The sequence below is a fragment of the Morone saxatilis genome, unplaced genomic scaffold (genome assembly GCF_004916995.1).
Source record: "Morone saxatilis isolate NCDOM2014 unplaced genomic scaffold, NCSU_SB_2.0 Contig1, whole genome shotgun sequence".
In the NCBI taxonomy this organism is placed as follows: Eukaryota; Metazoa; Chordata; class Actinopteri; family Moronidae; genus Morone; species Morone saxatilis.
The window spans coordinates 20367530-20382856 of NW_023339651.1; the positions used below are offsets into that span (position 1 = coordinate 20367530).

General features: G+C 41.4%; 1 protein-coding gene across 3 annotated transcripts in view; it reads left to right on the top strand.

The window, feature by feature from the left end:
- abcc3 (ATP-binding cassette, sub-family C (CFTR/MRP), member 3) overlaps nucleotides 1–15327 on the top strand; it is a 48413-nt gene that overhangs the window by 5722 nt on the left and 27364 nt on the right. For all 3 annotated transcript variants that reach the window (XM_035663817.1, XM_035663809.1, XM_035663801.1), the window contains exons 2-4: nucleotides 10542–10718; nucleotides 11208–11333; nucleotides 13925–14062. In XM_035663817.1, the coding sequence (XP_035519710.1) occupies nucleotides 10542–10718; nucleotides 11208–11333; nucleotides 13925–14062 (441 nt within the window). The remainder of the gene's footprint in view (nucleotides 1–10541; nucleotides 10719–11207; nucleotides 11334–13924; nucleotides 14063–15327) is intronic.

Below are 15327 nucleotides of genomic sequence, written 5' to 3' on the forward strand. Positions count from 1 at the left end.
GGGGGGGGGGGGGGGCACACAGACATTAATGTGACTGACTAACAAGCACAGTGGTACAGTGTGGTGAAACCCTGAGAAGGAAAACCGACTGAGGTCCAGAAGTTAAAGGACCCTGCTGCCACCTGTTGGTCTGATTCTCACCATGCCAGTGCCGTTGCAGTACTGACAGTGAGACACCTTGGTGCCCGGCTCACTGCCCTTTCCATCACACCTCGGGCAGATGTCATCCAAGTTCACACTCAGCTCCTTTTTCACGCCCTTTGCTGCCTCTGAAAACGTGAGTTCCATCACAAACTGTGGAAAAGACGGAAGACATTGATATACCTCATTACAATTAAACCTTCACACCTCCACGACCTGTTACATTTATTGCTTGTAACTTCATACATTGTACAGTGTAATGATTTAACGCATAATAGTGTAATATATAGATGCTACAGTGACCTCAGGTCTTTGATCAAACATGTTGTTGATGTTTCCAAAGCCCATTCCTCCAGTAAACTCTCCAAAGATCTTCCTGAAGAGCTCCTCGGGGTCTATAGTCGTCCCCCCAGCCCTGTAGTAATGCTGCTGGCCTTGTCCAGCACGGTTTGTGTTGAAGCCTGCCTCTCCATATGTGTCATATTGCTTCCTCTTCACCTCGTCACTCAGCACCTTCGCACAGAAACAACAGAGCAGGAACATTTTAGGTTTACTATCCAGGTTTGAGTAATATAATTTGATAACGCTGCACATTTTTATAACTGGAGAGTGAATTAAATGGATTATCTTTGACACTTTTATGTAATTGTTTTTGCACCTCATAGGCTTCAGCCAGCTTGGCAAACTTTTCTTTGGCCCCTGGGTCATCAGGGTTGGTGTCTGGGTGGTACTTCTTTGCCAGCTGGAGAGAGACAAAGAATAGTAAGAAAGATGAGGGCAGAGAATGAGAAAGCATCAGATTAAAACCTCTTTCTAAAAGCTATCCAAACGAATACTTTCACCATAGTGTGACACAGCAATGTGTGTCTCTCACCTGGTAGTAAGCCTTCTTTATGTCCTTCTGTGAGGCACTGCGGGAGACACCCAAGACTCCATAGAAGTCCTGCTTGTTTGCCAACCTGCTGCTGGTGTGCAAAGAGCGGCAAGCAATGCCATGGTGACATCTAGTGTCTGCAGAGAAAAAGGATGCGAGAGGGGCATTTTTTTTTTTAAATCTACTGTAATACTGCACATTCAGATGCTGGAAAAGAAGCATAAAGAATCTAGATAGATAGATAGATAGATAGACTATTAATCCCTGAAGGTAAATTGGGTCGTCATAGCAGCCAGCTACATTAAAATACAGTAAAATACAACAATAGAATAAAATACTTAGATAAAAACAGATAAATAGGTAGGGAAGGTGCAAAGAGTTGTAGTTGTAAGATGGTGGTAATGGTACCTTGCCTGAACCTGAGCAATACCTTGACAAATTGAGGTTAATCAGTCAGCCGTCATGCTCCCTCCGCCTTTCCCCGGTCCGAGTGGATCAGTGACCCAACACAGTGGCCAGATATTGCTTCTATGGAATTACCAGGTATCATTAGACTAAGTGTCTGTAAATAACAAAGTGTTTGATCTGGGCCAGGCTGAGATTTAGTTAGGGACGGCAGTATGACGCTGTATGACTGCACTCCAGCAGCTTCCCACTCACCAGCATCATGTAGCTGTTTTCCACACTGACAGCCAATATTCATTCATATTGTGTGTCGAAAATCTCAATGTGAAAGCCTTGGTTAGAGCTTGCAACTCTTTCCTCCAAAAGCAGGTGTGACGTTGGTGATGGGTGATTGTTGACAAGATGCTGGTCTGCTCTATGATTAAAAGATTGTTTTTGACTTTTTCTTCATTTGTAAGGTGTAACCATTAACACATATTTAATCACAGAGCTATGACTGGCTGTCAGTTTGAACAGAGAAAAAACCCCACTAACCACCTGTCCAAAGCACTTTTTACCTGCTCAATTAAATACAAAGTGAAACTGCCCCAGGCTGGCCACACAGGCTCTGAAATGAATCCAGTCCTGGCTCAAACACTACATCAGCATGCCTGTAACATTTTTAATCTTCACTGAAAATCCCTAAATGTAGTGTCTAAATGCTGAAAACTGCTAAGCCAGCAAACTATCAGGAATTGAGAGTTGTGAAATGGCCTCTGTGCCCTGTGACAAGGCCGTTACTGTATGTGAACTACATGATGTCAACTTGCTGTTCATAAATGCAATTCAGATGAATACATAGTCATATTCCTTTCAAACCTTCCAAACTTGTGTGTAGTTCAGCAGGCTGGTCTGTGATTTATTATCCTTACAGTCTGCACAGTCTGTCACTTCCTGTGAAGTCTGTGTTCTCTAACATTTTTATTGCTTTTTGTTTCCAATTAAGACAGCAAATTTCCACTAAATCATAACCTTTTGTCCTCGAGGAATGTCTATCCTGTAATCTGCATTTAAGGAATGCTATAGTGTCCGGTAAACTATGAATAACACAGATCCATGACTAACATTTCTAATGTTTTCCATTTGGAGTGTGAGTGAACATGGCCAACAGCATTTCCTGTTCTCCTGCAGTCTTTACTGTCGTTGCCTTCCATTCGTACCACTCGACATCTTTTCAGAATAACACAGAACAGATGGACAGCCTGCTGCAATTTACTCTCTCAAACCTCTGAATACACTAGAAAGCATAAGGAAAGTCTGTCACCACCTGCACTCAGTTACAAGTGTACTGATTGACTAAAACTCTAATTAATCATCACTGCCATGTTCAACTTTTTGATTTCAACTGAAAAAGCTGTCTAGCTCACCAGCATACAGTCCTATATTGATTCTCTGATTTATTTTGAACTGCGGGACAGGAGGGAGGCCTCATCCTTCCAGTATATTCCAAAATCCTAATTCTGTCACCCTGGCTGAAGACTCTGTTTGCCCCACAGGAAAAAAGTTCAACCGGTAGTGTGGAAATATTACAGATTCCAAAAATAGAGAACAGGACGATGAGGTGTGTGTCTGTGATGTAAAAAATGTGTGTTTAACTAGATGCAAGTTAAAGTGATTCCAGTGTGTTTTAGTGCCATTTTGAAAGAACAACGTATATTTTCATGATTATCAGGATAACATTGTCCCATTCCTACTTGCAGTAGTTTACCACAAATAAAAGTAAAACGTGTTAAGTTCATGGAAGGAATTGTATAGGTCTGAGCAGCAAGGGTGGGCTTCTTTACTATGCTGTCAAAAATGTAATGCCTATTTTCTGCTTGCCTAGTAAAGCACGCTTGCGCTGTTTGCTGATTGCTGATCATGCACAGCCTCGCAGCAGGGTATAACCATACTGATGAGTACGACTGATATCACTCTGCAGTAAAGATGAAGCCACTGTCAGCAGCCGGTTAGTTTAGTATAAAGACTGGAAACAAGGGTAAGTAGTTCTCTCTATAATCCACTTATACCAGCACATCTAAAGGTCATTGATTAACATGGTATGTCGTTTGTTTGTAATCCATACAGAAACTAGTATGTGTGGCAACCAGGCTAGCTGTGTCTGTTTCTAGTCTTAATGCTAAGCTAACCTAAGTCGCGCTTGTGGTTGAAATCAGACTTGTGATCTGGCCAACAGAGACGAATAAGTGTAGATAAAAGTGTCACTCCTGACACTGGGGCAGAACAGATTGCTGTTGGTCTCCGTTTGCCCTCAATTCTTTTTACTAATGAGCTCTTGTCTTCTTGATAGAAGAACAGCACAACAAGCAGACAGACACACAGTCCAACATGCGGTATCATCACTATCTCAATCTGTTATGGCTAACATGTTGCAAACAGATTGCCTTCTTATACATCCTGCAGATCATTTCACATTCTCATCCCATTAGAGACCAACATTACGAGCATCATCTTTCACATCATTCACAGTCATTTGTTCAGTGGTAATATAACAAATATTGATTAAAGACAATAGCACCAGTTTTACACAGACTACAAAGACTACAAGTTAGAAAATGAAACAATCTGGGGGTGTGGAGCTCTGTAGCCTGCTCCTCTTCTCTGCTTGAGGCTAGCAGCTTGAGGCTACATTAGCCGCTACTAGCATAACACAGTGGAATCTTTGATAGTGACCTAGTTGCATTGTGGGTAATGTAAGTGCAGGTGTTGATAAAGCAGACAATATCTCTGCTGTATCAATTTTGATCATTTTTTGAATCCGACAGGAGTGCAATGCTGAATCTGTGTAAGACAGTGATATTCATATTTGACATTGTCTCCCGTTTACTTGTTTAACTGTCAGTTATAAATCTGTTATGTATGAGATACTTATTATGTGCATATGTTTAAATTAAGTTTTGTCTGTGATTTACCCAGTTGTGTTTGACCTGGCGCCAGCTTGCTGCCAATGGCTTTACCACTAATGTTGTCTCAGTCAATTATTCTCTATAATGCCCACTTACAGTATAGGTCTATATCATTCTCTGACATGACATCCATAGAAGAAGGTCACTGCAGATGTTTAGGATTTCGAGTATCAATCACGGCTGCCACTGTGACATCTTTATATTGTGGAGCTCAAGTGTGTGACATGTTTAATACAGGACCGGTTTTCAGTACAATGTGAAGTTCTTAAAGCTGGAGAACGTGCATCTATGTCTTCGGTCTTCCATAATCATGGCTACACACAATATCCTGTCACTGAAAAGTGATCAATGACATGAATGTCACTTAAAGGGCTCAGACCATGTAAATGTAGACTTATAGTACATGTTACACCACATATAAACCGTTGGAGCCATCCACACTGACCAAATTGTTTTAGTCTGAGCTGAACTGTAATTTGATGGATGATTTGGATGCAAGGGGAAGCTATTGCTTCAGGGAGGAGCTGTTTATTGTTACCCTTTAGCTATTGCAGATAAAACTCCTGTTGCAGCAGGATACCTATTTTTGACGATTGTGTTCTTGTTGGTGTGTGGTTTTTTTAATCTTTTTTTTTTTTTTTTACTGTGGGTAGTGTTTGTTTGTCTTTGTGGTTTTACTGTCGGTTTCAGGAAAGCATTTGAAATCACACATTACACAACGTACTGTCTCAGTTATCTTAATGCAATCCACCTAAACCCCTCCTTAAGTCACAGAGAAGTGAAACCTTCCTCGTATTCAGGTTGAATTTACTCTCTGCTTCAGTAGAAAGACAGAGCAAAGAGACAGGAAGTATGGGTGGATGACATGCAGCAAAGGTCCCTCCTGATTTCAAACGTAGGGCTGTAGACTGGGGACGGGATAAATGTGATTGTCTGCATCACTGAGTTAGGTTTTAACATTATTAAAATGTTGCTGAAGCTTTAAAGGCCTTTTTGTGAGTGGCAGTGTCTTACATGAACATAACATTTGGGTTGCAGTTATGTTACATCAGGGGTTTCTAAGTGCTTCTCTGAGTATTCTGAAGAGGTTGAGGTTCACAGAGCTCACAAAGCTGATCCAGTCAAAAAATAGGTGACATCAGCTCCAGTCAGAGTTGACCAACATTTGAACCAAAGTGTTGCTAGGCTACTGTCAGTCAAAACATTGATTAATTGATTAGTTGTCAACTTTCATACTAATTGCCAAGTCTAATTTCAGCTTCTCAGATGTGAATATTTTCTGATTTCCTCAGTCCTCTGTGACAGTAAACTGAATATCTTTGGATTGTGGACAAAACAAGACATTTGAGAACGTCACCTTGGGCTTTGGTAAACACTGATCAACATTTTTCACCTTTTTCTGACATCTTGTGGATCAAACAACTGATTGATTAATTGAGAAAATTATGAACAGATTAATTGGTAATGGAACTAACCATTCGTTGTATTCCTATTTTTAATCTGATACCTATGTTTTAACAAGAGTATACTATTATTACAGGGTCCCATTTCGGGGCTAGCAGATAACGCTTTTGGAACCACTCTGATTTACAGCACATTTGAATAATATCACAGTAATACCCATAACTGTGATAAGTTTGGTCACTATAAACGTGATATGACATTTTCAAACAATTTCATCTCTAAATAGCTCATTCCAACCTCTATAAACATTGATTCTGTTCATGCTCATCAAGCAGTGATTATTTTCACAAACTGATCTAACGTGTGTTTATGAAGTCAGGCGTTGGCTATCAGATCCCTGTGGCTCTGAAACCATAGTAGCTAGCAGCTACGCAACCATCCCAGCGAGTGATGAGACTCACAAGGGAGGAAGATGCCCGTAGGTTAGCAATGTCTTCATTTTATGGTTGATTTGTTTCAGACTCCCTGTTCTTTCGCTGTGAGGCTCTCAGTGGGCTGAGTGAAGCAACATGCCTGTCTAAGTCTCCACTGGCTGGCTGTTATCGCAAAGCGCCTCACCCTTTTCATCTCACCTTTTGTTGAAGTATCAGGTTTCAGGTTTCAAGTGTAGTGATAACTCTGTTGAAAGCCTGTGAAATGGAATAAAGGCCAAACATTCTGCATTTAGGAAGAGCTGCAGTGTGATAACAGCAGCTTTTCTCTTCTTTTTCGTGATAATTATCTGTAAAAGTCTGTTTTGTTGTGAAATGATTTCTACTGCCTTTTATAACACTGCTAGTTGTCATTTAAAATCTTTCCTTTGTTATCTTCTCACGGTCGACTCTTGAGTGTCGAGGCTTGTATAGTGTGTATATGAGTTTCAAGGAATCAAGGAAATGTATTGTCATTATACAACATGTGTTTAACATGCACATAAATTTAATTATCGGTTTGCGTGTTAAGTAGCACAGTTCCATAAGCTCTTATGTGCATATTCTGTTTCTGATTGTAAAGCGTAAACCTTTTTAGGCCACAGGTTTGATAAGCAGCAATGTAGAAAACAGTGTCCGTATCAAATGAAAGATTATGAAAAGGGAGTGAGTTTATGAAAGAACCACATTCTTTCATAGCAACCAAAGAGCTTACACATCATAGCTTTTATTTTCTTCTTTCGTCCATGAAAACTATTGACTTTTTTCCCTTTCAGAAGAACACAGTGTAAATATCCACAGAGAATAGTCTTATATGCTCACATGAACACTCTATTTCAAAGGTGAGTCACCATAGCAGAAACTAATTATACCTGATCTTATGTACATCCTTGTCACCGTGATAAGAATTGATGTTGTGTTTGGGAGCAAAGAGAAACTCCTTGTCTGCTATGGTGGTCATTAAACATGGTATTTGCTCGCTACCTTTTCCCCAGTGAGCAGCAGAGATATCTGAATGCTTTTAAATTTGACATTTACTTTTCAGTGCTTTGTTCCATGCTGAGTGAGATAGGGATGTGTGTTACATTCAGTACGAACTAAGGTGCTGTTGGCTTGAGGGAAGGAGAAATGTTGGAATGGGGGACAAAAGTTGTGGTGTGCACACATTTGCAATGCAAACACTGCTGAAGCCATTACTTCTAACAAATATATAGTGAGCCAGTAATAACAATGGGGCATGTGTATGTCCTGTTTGGCTCCAGAGTTATGTCTCAGTTTAAAGTGAAGGAATATATTTGGAAGTAAATAGTTTTCATTATATTATTGCTTTGATTGCTTTGCCTGGGATACCATGGGCGTCAATTTAAAGGAATAGTTTGACATTTTAGGAAATCCGCTTATTCACTTTGTGGCGAGTTAGAAGATATTAACTCTCATTTAGCCATTGGTTGAGGTGTTTCTTGTTTATTTCTAACTGTTGGATCAATAAATCAATCACTGCAGACTGTAGTGCAAAATGCAGACCTGTTTCTGATTGGTATACGGCTACGGAAATGTATACACACACATTGTAGTGACTTTGCGATTATTTGGCTTAGTAATATTAATATTCAGAGACATTGTATTTGTTACTGTTAAGTACAACTAAAGGGAAAAACTCAAACTATTTCAATATTTACAAGCTCAAACTAGCTATTTACACATAGGCTAAGTTATAGAAACAACTTAATCCAGAGATCCGGAGAGAGAGAGTGAGTGAGACAGTCAAATGACTGCACACCACACCTAATGACTGCCTGCACACAGCACAGGAGGAGAGTAAGAGACCCCGGCGATGTTGACAGAACAGCTGTGGGCTGCGATTACTCTGAGCAGCATGGGAATAAATTCTGATATAATATATCTGAATATATTTCTCTGATGGCCCGAGACACTCATTTTATTGCTAGTCGCATTTAGAAATAAAATTTCAAAGAGGGTCTGAAACGTCACTAAATCTAGTAAGAAGTTAATCAAATTGGCAAAACTGGGACTCGTTACATTAGACTGTGATTGATTTGGGTGTGAAAGCACATGTGACGTAACATAGAGCTTGTGCTGATGCCACCTCATTTTTCAAATTTGAACACCTAACTATTAAAATCATAATATTCATAATGTAATGATACATTTCTCTACTGTCCCAGAATTGTCCAAGACACTATCTTTGTGTCCCAGGTGCTATTTTTATTGTCCCGGGACAACAGGACATCCTTAATGACAGACTGGTGCTGGATGACAGTAAACAAGAGGAGGGAGAGATGGGGAATGACATGCAAACAAAGGTCCCTGGCTAGACCTTAACCATGTATGCTGTGGTTTGGTGCTCTAAATCCCTGGGCCACCAGGGTGTCCCCTAGTCTGTCAGTTAAATTAATTAAAAGCTAGCTGGCAGGTAGCTTAGCTTAGCATAAAGACTAGAAAATGGGGTGACCAGCTAGCCTGGCTCTGTCCAACAGTAAGCTACAATTAACAGTTATTTTCATCATTGACCAAGAATTCTCACATTTGACAACCTGCAGTCATTAAAAGTTGGTCGTTCTTTCTTCAGTTTTTCTTAATCAATTACAAAATAGCAAAATTTACAGAGCAGCACATGCAGAAATATGTGTTTAAGAATCAGTATTATTCATACAGGTTAGAATGAGTGGGGAAGTATCAGATTATGCTAACCTCGCTTGTTTTGTATGAGATTGCCAGGAAGTCACTTCACTGTTGTTTTTACAGTTGGGTTTTTTTACAAATTGAACTGACAAGGTGTAAATTAGTGAGCTTTGCAGATGCTGATTGGTGGATTTTGTTCCCCTTAAACAGAGCGAGGCTAGCTGTTTCCAGTCTTTATGCTATGCGGTAGCTTCATGTTAACTGCACAGACCAGACCAGTCATTTGGAATCATAGACGCTCCAGGCTTGCTAAAATGGAAAAAGCCAACTGAATGACAATATGTTTAGGTCTGATCTAAGTGTTTATTCAATTTGTGCTGAGTCATCATGGGGAAAAGAAGTGAAATTCAAAGATCACAAATTTAGGTTAAAAACAAACTGACTAAATCAGAAGCTTTTTCCTCACGGTCTTTTAAATGGTTGCTGTCAAGAAGAGTAATGAAACCAGTGCTAGCCTGGCTAGCAGCCCTGCCTGTGTGTTAAGGGCTCATGAACCAAAATGTTTAGACCTTCTGAGGTAGAGAAGGACATGTTACAGCTGCCCTCCATAGTGCACTACACGCACACCAGCACGAGCAATTGCCCATCAACTTCTGTCCACCACAACACTTTCACACACACTCAGCCATACACATATGCTTCAGCAGATGGGTATGGTGATGTATGGAGAGTGGCTGGAGGCTGGCAGCTGTGTTTATCTTGGTTCCATCTGTGGGTGGGCCTTCAACTGTGTTTGTCCAGAGCATGATAACCGTTGTGTCAGGGCTGCTTTTCACTACGATTCATGTTTACTTTACCTTTCTTCTCCGGACGTCCTCTGAATTGGTCAGTTATTGTTCCTCAGCGGCAAGATGAATGAATCATACAGTTTTCATACAATGTCATGAAAGTTTTACATCTCACACACACAGAGAGCTCTTTCTTAACCTTTACTGACCTATGACCGTGTTTTTAGGTTCCTGCATGCTGTCTGTTTCTATGTTCTAGTTTCAGGGTCTGTTCACCCAAATTCCAATAGAATATATTTTCACACTTATCTTGCCTAGCAGTTGCTGGTTTAACCTGCAATAAGTCTTAACAAAGTATCATAGCTCCGTAAGCACTTCAGTATGTTACATGTACTCATTCCTGGGTTTGTGAAATGGAGTTTTTCCTTCTAGTACTACTCCCACAGCCTTTTTATCTGATTTTAGTTAAAGAAAAAGAAACCACTGGACATACATGCAATTAGGGGAATGTTGTCAGGCTGCTGTGGGTCTGACCTTAAACTTGCTTCTGAGAGGTTTCTTGTAAAGCTGATAATCTTGGAATTAAAAGTTTTTATGTTCTTGCACTGAGGGTATCAGTGCCAAGTTTCTAAAATGTGAAGAACTGGATTTCACATCATCTTTCCCGCCCCCTGAAGTGTTTACAGATTTCAGTTCAAGGAAAACATCTGGTCGGATAGTGTTGTGGTGGTGTGGTGATGCATGTTTAATCTGTGTGTCTATTTCTGCTGGTCAGCAGGAGGGTTCAGATAGTACAGTTTGGGGTTGTTTGATAAGAGCTGTAGGACTGCAGGCTAAAGTGCTGTTCCCCATGTGTTGTGTGTCTCTGCAGGTAGCCAATCAGACGCTCCACACAGATCGGCCCGACCTCCCAGAGTGTTTCCAGCTCTCTGTCCTGTCATGGCTGCCGTGCATCTACCTTTGGGCCGTCTTCCCCATCTACCTCTTCTATCTGAAGAAGAACAACAGAGGCTACATCATGATGTCCATTATAAACAGATTCAAAACGGTGAGAGGGGACTTCATTGTTGTATATTTTATCACAGGGTGCTCTAAAGCCAGATTACACTGATGCATCTGGCTGATATCGGTCAGTTCTTCACTGTCTCCAAAACAGTTAGTTATACTTCAAAAGTGAACTGAAATTAGAATTCACCTCACGTTTAGTGTAAAGAAATGTTTACAATTTTTTGTCAGATTTGGAGCGTCTCGCTTCAGGCCTCTGTGTGGGCAGTTGACTGAGTTGATTTTAGGGATGACATTGCTAAGAATAATGACTAATTTCTTAGCAAAAATGTATGTAATTTCACTTTAAACGCAAATAGTTATTAGTACACTGAACAATGGGCACAGGACTGACCAAAAACACTCCACCACCCTCTAATGTTTAGATTTTTTTTTCCCGGCCAGTTAATCATCTTTTACTTCCCTGTGTTTTTACAGTATTAAATGTCAGTTTTTTTCACCTTTGCTCCTTTCTCTATCTGTCTGCTCTCAGGCATTTGGCTTGTTGTTATGGATTGTGTGTTGGACAGATCTCTTCTACACATTCCACGAGCTGCGGCAGGGTCACAGCCAGCCACCCATCTACTTTGTCACCCCGCTGGTTCTTGGAATGACCATGGTGAGCATATGTCCATCCAAATGCAGTTGTACAACTCCTGAGATAAAGCCTTTTTTAGTTTTTTTTTTTTTTTTTTCTTTTTAAGAGGATGTTTTTTTTTTAATCTACTTTCAACTACTTTGTGCCCATTGGCAATTTTTCATTTGTTCAAAAACGTTGTTTTTAGGGTTAAGTTATGGCTCGGAAACATTGGTACAGTATATAGATTGTACTGTGGAATTATACAAACTATATTTTTGCATATACAAATATAGGCTGATGCAAAGCGCACAGTGAAGAGATGGTATCAGAGAACAGTGATAAAAGATAACCGAGCAGAGTATGTGTGGTGTGTGGGGTTCGTTTGACCTTCCCTCTCAATCTTTCTCTCCGGATCTCTGGATTACAGCGTTCCTGTGTCTTATATGTAAATAGTTTTTTTTGAGCTTGTAAATATTTAAAGAGTTGCTTTGAATTTCTTCCTACCTTTGAAGTTTTTTTGAAAACTTCAAATACACAATGTCTCTGTAGAAGTTTGTGATTATTTGGCTTTAAAATAATGATGTTCAAAGTGTGTGTAAAAAAACAAAACAGAAAACAGAAAAATGTTTCCTAGCCAGGGGAAAAATGCTACAAGGATGCGTGAACAGACAATAAGTGTAATAAAGTGTAATTTACTTATCTGTTTGGCTGACGTCAGTGCCAGCAACAGGATAGGCAGCAGCAAAATACTTTTTGCCTTTATGCATTTGGCCCTGGGCAGCGTGCTGCTGGGCCCCTGACTGGAATTTGCGGCCATTAAAGCATCTCGTTACGACCTGTTGCCACCACAGCTGTAAAACCCAGGCAGGATCGCTGCGGTGGCGAGGTGTTGTCTTGCGGGAAAGGCAGAGATCGGAGGCCTCCAAAAACAAGCCCTTAGCCCATGACGGGTCAAACGGGGACCCATTATGGCCGGATTATCCTGGTCCGGCAGGCTGGAGATTTAGCCACAGGAATCTCTCCCCTGCCACAGCCCTGAACTGCACCTCCAGACTCACGGAGGATAAGGTCCATAATGACACTATCTCCTTACCTTATCTAAAAGGTGGCCCAGATCCTGGAACAGCTCAGCTTGGTAAGCTGTAAGCAGGGTGACAGCAGGGAGAATCTCCATCTTGCCTGTATGGGTGGGTCCGGCCGAGGCTATGGGGATAGAGATGGTACACCACTGCCGGCTCCAGCAGCGAGGGATCTGTGAGCCCCAGAACCTCGCTGTTGGCATTATCAAGGCCAGAGTAACCCTTGGTGGGAACTCTTATCATCCAGTAATTCGGGCCCGACAATGGCCCCAACCTGGCCCCCCCCCATTTACACACCTCATAGACTTCACAGCGGGCAGGGTAAGGCTGCTCTTCCCCAACGATGGAGCGTCTGGGCCGCAACAGAGGGAAGAATGGCATCTTCATCATCCTCATCATTCTCATCACAGAGGAGATCCAACTTCACATTTTCCTCGTCCTCCTCTCCACCTTCGCGCTCGTCCCCTGAGTCGAGGAGCTGGCTGAACACATTTTCCCCCCAGCAAGTTGTAGTCAGTGATGCAAAGGCAAGGGTTGGCTTTTTAGGTTGCTGACACTCACAAGCAACGCTCCAGAATGCTCACCGGCATGACGCAGCATTGCTCACAGGACAGTCTGCAAATGATGCCTGGGTATTCTAAACTCCTATAAAGGCAACGCAGAGGGGATGGGGGTCCCTCCAAGAGATGTTTTTCATTGTGAGCATTTTAGCATGTTGAAATATTTAGCTTACAGCAGCCTCTTATGGTGTGTCCAAAATCCATATCGCATATTAATTGTATACCGTATGTACTACTATAATCATAGTATGCTGTCTGTTTTAGCGGTAAGTACACAAACAAAATCAACATACCATATAATGGTAAACCATTTGATACTAAGAAGAAATCATACATCATGTGCTACCGGACGTCAATTAAACTGTGACTTTGGAATGTCACCCCATTCAACTTCATAAAGAGATCTTCTGTGATCTTTCTGGAGCTCTCTCACCAACACCCATAATTTATTTATTTTTTTCCAGCTTTGAGCATCTCTTCCATTTCCTTTGTACATTGCTTTATAGAAGAAAAGTGTCCACTGACAGCACATTGTGCATAGTATGCATTCTGTCTGGGTTCAGTACTTTATTTTGTCATTTTTCCAGTGTGAACACACTACATACTCAAAACCTGATGCATTTGGGCCGCGCCATTCCTCTTGTTTAACAATAGACTATCAGAGATATGCCAGTGTTTTTGGTAACCCATTGTACTGGCATTGCAATAGCAAGGCTGAAAGTGTTCACGTAGAGCAGCCTACTTGAGATCCATAGTTCTTCTGAGGGCAATGTCGGGTTACAGAAAAGCCATACAACTCCTGGTACAGCCCGTCCAACCCAGCGTTTGATGGAGGAACAGTCAGCATGAAAGACTGACCCAGTCAGACTGTGGTTTACCTTACATGCCCTCAGTGATTCTGTCTTGACTAATCTAACTCAATCTCTCCCTCTGCCCCCCCTCCATTCCTTTTTCCTCTCTCCGTGTAATATCCCTCTCCCTCCTCTCTCAGCTATTGGCCACGTTCCTGATCCAGTTTGAGAGGTTACGCGGGGTTCAGTCCTCAGGGGTCCTCTTCATCTTCTGGTTCCTGTCTGTGCTGTGTGCCATCGTGCCTTTCCGCTCCAAGATCCTACAGGCCTCCAGCCAGGTGAGAACACGCCTCAGCCCTCAAACGCCTTTCACATGTCTGTCATCATCTTCTCTGCCTGGTGCCCTTTCATCTTCCCTCCTCACCGTCTCCCATAGACTCTCATCCCCAGTTTTTTTTGTCCCGATTACCTACTTGTACTTCATGCCATTTTCTTTACTCCTCTACTTCATCAGTCAACTCTGCTGCCCCCACCCCCCCCGTTTGTTGTCTCAGTACTAGGTTTGTTTTGAAGGGGTCAGCTCAGTGCACCACTAAGCGGAGAGGGAATAGTAGGCCTGTTGTTCCTAGCATACTTATTTAACCTCTAGTGGTACCCCGCTCACCAACAGAGCTGCAGCACACAGCACACAGACCCTGCAGGCTACAAGATAAGACAGTGTGTGGTGGAAGGTTGGAGAAGAGATACAGACTCAGACAGGACCGCATGGAAAACCAAGGAGGGAAATGTAAAATATGTATCAAAAGCAGCCCCTCAGCACAAATAGATCATAATATGTCCACTGGTATTGATACAGTACAGTTGTACAGTCGGTGCTGAGAATACTGGCTTTCAGGACTGTAGAGCTCTAATCTACTGGAATTACAAGACTCATAAATAGGTCCCCCTTTCTTTTGGGTCAAAGTGATTAGTGACCTATTAAACACTACTACAAAGGCTGAAAAGTGTTCAAGAAAAACAAAGGTTACCTTAAAGCTGCTATAATCTTAATTTTGAATGTTAACAATGGATCACATGACTGTGTGAAAGGGTCACTTAAACTGGCATCAAAATGAGTGAATATTGGAGTTTGTCAGGTTGCCAGAAACACAACTCCATGTCAATGCTAATGTTGCTCATTGTCTGCTGGATGAAGAAGCGGGCAACTGTTTGTTGGTCCAACAACTTTATAAGTTAGTGTGTCATTTGTTGCATAGTCCCCAAGTGGGCCAATAATTGAATGTGGGTTTAAGTTTTTGCATCATTCTTTGTTACATCTTGACATCAAGACATTGCTAACTACAGTCGCTGTAATTAGCATACTTACTACTCTCTATAGCAGAAATGTTAGTGGCTTTGTTAATATGAACGTAATGATTGGATTACAGTAAATAATCAGAGTAATGCTTATTTGTTTACAATAGTTCTTATACATGTTTCCGTCGTATGTGTGATGGATAATATGATTTATGGCTAACCCCCCACCCCCCAACCGCATCCACCCCTTGCCTTTGTGGATTTTTGATGGTGGCCTCAACTTAGTAGATCATGTAAAAAAAAAAAA